Here is a 6,220-nt window from a genome sequence, read left to right on the forward strand (position 1 = left end):
CTCAAATGGGTATTTGCTCCACTCCCTTCACTCTCGTCGTTTTCATAAATGGGGTTGGAGATGTACAAAAGGTGTTCTTCTACACTTTAAGGTTTATCATCATGTAAAAATTATGTATGATGCCATGCAGAAGTGGGGTTGGATAATTGATTCTGAAGGTTCTATGAATAAGAAAGATGGAGGTAAAAACAAGTCATATTAAATGTATGACTTCTCTAAAAAATAATAACGTGTATTTAAGAGTATGACCTCTTCCTAAGATCGTATTTCCAACTGCAACAGATCCCTATATTTAATATTTTAAAAATTTGCTATATATATATAAGTAATTTTGAGTAAAAAAAATCACGGTTTAATAATGTGACCCGTCTACCACAGTCAATAAATTATCTAATCTTTAGAAAGTAGTTATTTCATTTTTATTTGTATTATTATATTTTGAAAATTGTATAACTAAATTTATGAAACTAAGTTGTGATGGTGGTGGGGTCCATTTTGAATAGTGAGAGGAGCAGAAAGGGAATCTATTTGAAACCAGGTATATATATTCCGGAGGAGCCATTAGGCCGGCGGTGGTAGAGCAGAGTAACAGACAGTAGGGAAAACTGGAAAGGGAAGAAAGTGAGTGAAAGATGGAAATTTAAACTGTTTTAAAGAATATCCTGATTTTTAGGAGAAGAATATCATAGTTTTGGAGATGAAGAAATTGGAGATCTCACTCGAATTATTCCCCGGGATAATAAGTTTTATGCAATGCAATGATTATTGAATAACGTAAAGCTGGAATTGCTCAGGCATATTGCTTCCTGCTTCTGTGTGTGATAAAGTACCCCTTCGTCTCTGCCTTCACGACCCATTCCACATCATGAAATTCACGCGCAGCAGGGAATCTCAACCCATGTGCTGCGCTAACCCACTCCCGCTAGCTAGTACGGAATAAACGCTTCTTTCTCTCCACGCTACGTAGCACCATAATTTTAAATATAAAAAAAAGTTTCACTCATAAAGATTTTCCTTAAATATTTAATGGGCTAATTTAATTTTTCATTTAATAATGACAATAATGTAGAAAGAAAGTAATAAAAGGTTTTAAATATATATTGTTAATAACATTTTAAAGGAAACCATACTTACTCACCAATTTAAAAATAGGCATAAATTACTGACTATAAAGTTACCAGAAAAGGACGACCGAAATAATTAGGTAACTCGCCACTGGTCATTCATTCATTCCCTTTCAACGTCCCGAACTCGCTGAGACATTACTATCTGTTATGCTATGGAGCAGCAGCAGGACCACCCTCGCATCTTATGATCCTTTTCCAGCCGGTGAATAATATATAGATTTCAAAAGATTAACAGTTTCAGATTTTGATTTTACCTAACAAGAGACAGTACTATCTCATACGCAATTTATTTAATTATGTAAGAAGCTAGAAAGAGGTAAGTGTAGTAGAAATAACAATGCTCGAGTTTTACTCTGTAGTCTGTGTACTAATTTTGTTGTACTTGTGAAAGTGGAATGAATTTGGTTCCAAAACTAGAAGACTTTTCTCACATGGGGTAAAGGTAAATAAGATCACCTGTCCGTCCAATCCCCTCTACATTTCTGTAACTGTAACTCACCCATTTCCTATAATTAGACAAACAATCACGTCCTCCTCCAACATTTCACCATGCTTACTAATATTATTCACCGTGTTATATTGTTCCCTTTTGATTTAATATAATATTTTATATAAAATGAAAAAGACCTCGCCAACCACGCATAAACAACACCCATCCAAGTTATCGCAGAAAGTTTAGGGACAAAAGGCAAAGTTTTTCCATTGTTTAAAAAAAAAAGGAAAAAGACAAAACATCACTAAAATTATAAATCAATGAAATGACAAGACAGATAAAGACGGGTTAAATTAACGTTATGGGAAAGGGGAAAAGAAGAAGAAGGAAAGAAAAGATAAAGAAAAAAGAGAAGATAGCATAACAGTTACTGACTTTGCTGTACCTTCAAAGTTAAAAACAGAGAAACAGACACGAATTTTAGGGGGGAAGCACAAAGAAAGAAAATTGAGGCTTTAATTTTGTTATAGCCTTATAGGAACCATTTGCGCTACAGTCATCACCGACGGAATTTACCGATTCCGCACAGAACTAGCTTCTCCGTATCTATAACCCGTACACAAATAACAAAGGGAGATAAGTCCCCTTTCACCTTCCTTAATTAAACCATAGAAGAAAAATAAACATAACTGTACACCAATCAAAAGCGTACTCCTACCGTGGAAGACAGAAAACCAAAGTAATTAAAATCAAGTACCTCAAGTAAATTAATGTAAGAATAATGTCAGCAAGTAGCGTTTTCACCGTTTTCTTCCTTCAAGCTTGGTCACTTTTATGGCTTCAATTTCACCCACTCGTATCGTCCTTCCAAGGGCACGTCCTTCACGATATCATAATTATACCTGCAGATTCACAAGGAATATAATACACACACATCAGTGTTTATCACAGTTTTTACTTTTTCACATTTGAAATGGAAATGTATTATTATTATTATTATTATTATCTTACTTTTCTGAGAAGCGTTTATGAATGTCCTTCTCCGCGGCGGCGAAGAATTCTTCGAGCTCCGAATCCGTTGGCCTTTTCTGCAGCGCTGATGAAACGCAGCAGCGAGATTTGGTTATCGTTGTCTTCTTCTCCGCTGAATCCACTTCCTGCGAATTCGGAATTCGAAGCTCGCTCGAGAGACTCATCTCTCTCCTGCGCGGACACAATGTTGAGTGTTTCAATTAACTTTCAGAATGTATATATATATATATTATGCGCATTATTGATTCATGCATGTCAGAGTTAAGGAATTAGATTTTTGAACGGAAGAAATAATCATGATGACTTGCACATACGATACAATACACACACACCCCTTTAATTATTTGAATTCAAACTGACGGAATCATTAAAGATTTGAAACGATTGGAAGTCACTTTTCCTTTTTTGAATTTAAAACTATCAATAATAATTTAAAACTTAATTCAATTCGAACCTTATTTGTTGTTCACGGCAGTTGCACGTCGACGTCTCAACTTGAGCGTTCTCTACCTGAAAAAAATGCGTTACGATACACATTACACATTTATGGGAAGCACTTAAGGAGAGACAAAACGGAAGTTCAATTAAATCGCTGCGCCGACATTAAATTTAGGTGATTCGTTGATAATAATTAACAATAATCACCTCCAGATCTGAGAATTTGATGATTCGGTTTCCGTCGAATGATCCGTTGCTGGAGCAACACGACGCCGGAGAGTCGCCGGAACAGCGTTCCTCCGTCTCCGACGCCGCTGTATTACTCAAACTCTTGAGTTGAACGAAGGAGGACGGTGAGATGTTGTTGCTGTTGTTAATGGCGATTTTCTTTCTCTTCGGTGAAGTCGCAGAAGCTCCAACGCCCAATGCAGTTCGAGCTCGTGTCTTCACGTGAGCCATCTCCATGAATATGCTGCAATCTCAATTTCAGTGTTGAGTGTCTGTGTGTGTGCGAGAGTGAGGGAGAGAGAGAGACAGAGAGATAGAGAGAGGAAGTGTTGTGTAGTATTTTGGTGCGACGAGGAAATTGTTACGAAGAGGGAAGGAAGGTTGAAGCGTTGGAGAGGAGGAGGGAGGGTGGGGGTTTGATAGCTGTGAGAGGCGGTGATCACAGGCACCGGAGGGAAGGCTAATGGAGGAGTGACACGTGGCGGGAGGTATCGGTGGAGGGTGTCGGAAACGGAAATTGATGATACGGTTGGGAGGGGAATGAGTAAACGAGAATCATGAGGTTAGGAATGAAGAATCATTTATAGATTGTTTTGTGGTGGCTGAGTCTGAATTCGGTTTCGCGAGTGAAGATTGGAGAGAGAACCGGTCTCAAGCAAAATAATTGTGTTCCGAGCAAATTACTCTTATATCCTTTTCTTTCTTGAGATTTATTTGGTTGTTAGTTTCTCCATTCATATTCTTCTTTTTAGCATAATATACAGATGCTCTTACAGAATATTTTATAATATTTTCTTTTATATTCAATTGTTCTTATATAATATTCTTTTATATTTTCATCTATTACCAAAGGCAAAGAATCAAACAACTAAGGGATCAATTGAGGGATACTATTTATGTTGATCATATATAAATATATATCATTTTATTCTCTGTATCTCATACTTTTCTTTTGTTTTTTCCTTTTTTTCCTTTTGGAGATTTTTGTTTTTATGATTTTTATTTGTGAAGATAAATATCTCTATATTTGTAATATAAGAGATGACTCCTTTAGGTATTAATAGTGTACACTCTAAATGAATAATATAAAGAAAATTCGTGGAAAACAAAACCCTAAATGAGTGATGAATGAAGGTTTGTCTCTCACAAGATGGTATGAGAAGAAGAATGAGTGAGATAAGAAGAAGTGAAAACTATAAAAGGGAAAGAAAGGGTCTCAAAAGAGAAACTTTAGTGTTGCAATTATGCAAAATCATATTAGAAGTGAAGGAAATTTAAAGTATATAATGAACAAAATGGTTGATGTGACCAAAACTAATTCCAAAGTTAAATGGTTATACATTTTGGTGAGATAAATTCTTGTACATTTTGTCAGCATATGGTTTTGTTTTTTATTTAGGGGGTTGGCTTTTCTTTTCTATACAGCTCATATTTCTTTTGTCGTGTGTGCCCTTCAATTGAAGACAAGGATTTTCCAAATGATAAAACAGAAGCTTAGATGGTTGGAGAGGGGACATGGCACACATGGTCATTTAATTTAGGACCGTAACGGCTTAAATGTGAGGCAAACTTAAAATTAAATAAAGGTATCAAACAGAATATTTTTTTCATCCTAAATGCCTTACAAAAGAAGTAAAAGAATTTTGATGTAATTTATTGGGCCTTTTTCATTCTCTATTATTTTTTTATCTTTTTGTGATTGCATTTGACTCTTTGCCATTTTTTAATGGTTACATGTAAAAACTTGATACCAAATATGATTAGGTAGTGTAAAATACGATTAAGATGTCCCATGTGGCATACGTGCAATTACTTACACGTGGGTGTGATGAATGAAATATAAATTGGCAGACAAAATATGGACCACTGCCATAAAAGTTTAGGTTGTTTCTCGATTAATGATCCTCTCTGGATATGCCTACGTACGTACTTTCCCTATATGTATCATTCATCTTCCATGCAAACCATTCATCCTTTTTTATGTTTTTCTTCCACTTTCTATTTATACCCACTCCAAATGCTTCTATTTTCTTTTTCGCACTCTATTTTCATTCTCATAATCAACTCTCTTCATTTCTACTTCTTACTTCTGTTTATATAAACTTCTTCCAACGTTATAGCGTGCCAATTGGATTTTTTTTTGTCTATTAAAAATTTTGTTCAGAAGCATCTCTTATAGCAGACCTTTTGTCACTAAAATAAAAATATTTTCCTAAGTTTTTCTTTGGATGGACTTTTAATTAAGCTTGATATTTCATTTTTAATTATTGTTTTTGTTTACGATTTTTTTTAATATGGTTTTAATTTAAAATGATAATTTATTTTACTAGGTACGTAAAACAGTTTGCTATATGCAAGTATTTATTGAGAATAGACATGGAGGTACCACAAGGGATCTTTTTGAAAATAAAAATAATGAACACAATATTTAATTTCTAGTATCTTTTATCTAAGCATTAGCCATTATCAACCCTATTAAATTGCCTTGAAAGCATGCTGACGAAAGAGATAGGAAAATAATGTCTTAAGTTTGTTAATACGGATTTATCACAAAAATCAAACTAACTAATTAAGAGGTTCAACAAGAAAAGTTTCTATAAGCGAGCAACGATAATATATTTCACTATTTTTCCTTCACTTCTCAAATCTTTTCAATTAAACAACTTTCAAACAAAAATATCTGTACTCAAATTTTCACTTATTTCTCTTTAACCATATACAACCCTGAATTTTTAGTTCTTACATTTATTTTTACATTATTTTCTATGTTTTTATTCTCCAATGTAAAGGTGTGCATTTTGTTATTATATTTCTTATATTTCACTTAATCGCAATCTTTCTTATTTAGGTTCGTACACTTCTTAAAAGAAAAAGTTGAAGAAAAAAACTTGGTCAAAGGGTCTGCCAGAAAAGTCATTTAACTACCTACCCTGCGTTTTGCACGTCTAAGGTAGGAAGTGAC

At 34.4% G+C, this 6,220-nt stretch overlaps 1 protein-coding gene across 1 annotated transcript; it reads right to left on the bottom strand.

The window, feature by feature from the left end:
* Window positions 1–1,958: 1,958 nt before the first annotated feature.
* LOC137808308 (cyclin-dependent kinase inhibitor 7-like) lies at window positions 1,959–3,990 on the bottom strand. Its single transcript, XM_068609346.1, has 4 exons — window positions 3,238–3,990; window positions 3,047–3,102; window positions 2,572–2,763; window positions 1,959–2,462 (listed from the first exon to the last, which is right to left on the bottom strand). Exons 1-4 carry the CDS (start codon window positions 3,493–3,495, stop codon window positions 2,393–2,395), a joined length of 576 nt encoding a protein of 191 aa, XP_068465447.1. The 5' UTR covers window positions 3,496–3,990; the 3' UTR covers window positions 1,959–2,392.
* Between the last annotated feature and the right edge of the window lie 2,230 nt (window positions 3,991–6,220).

The sequence above is a fragment of the Phaseolus vulgaris genome, chromosome 3 (assembly GCF_000499845.2).
Source record: "Phaseolus vulgaris cultivar G19833 chromosome 3, P. vulgaris v2.0, whole genome shotgun sequence".
Taxonomy (NCBI): Eukaryota; Viridiplantae; Streptophyta; class Magnoliopsida; order Fabales; family Fabaceae; genus Phaseolus; species Phaseolus vulgaris.

Coding starts and splice junctions, on each gene's coding strand:
- LOC137808308 (XM_068609346.1), bottom strand. CDS start 3,495: ATGGAGATGGCTCACGTGAAGACACGAGCTCGAACTGCATTGGGCGTT. Junction 3,103..3,237: donor TCAAATTCTCAGATCTGGAG/GTGATTATTGTT, acceptor CATTTTTTTCAG/GTAGAGAACGCTCAAGTTGA. Junction 2,764..3,046: donor TGCCGTGAACAACAAATAAG/GTTCGAATTGAA, acceptor GTGTCCGCGCAG/GAGAGAGATGAGTCTCTCGA.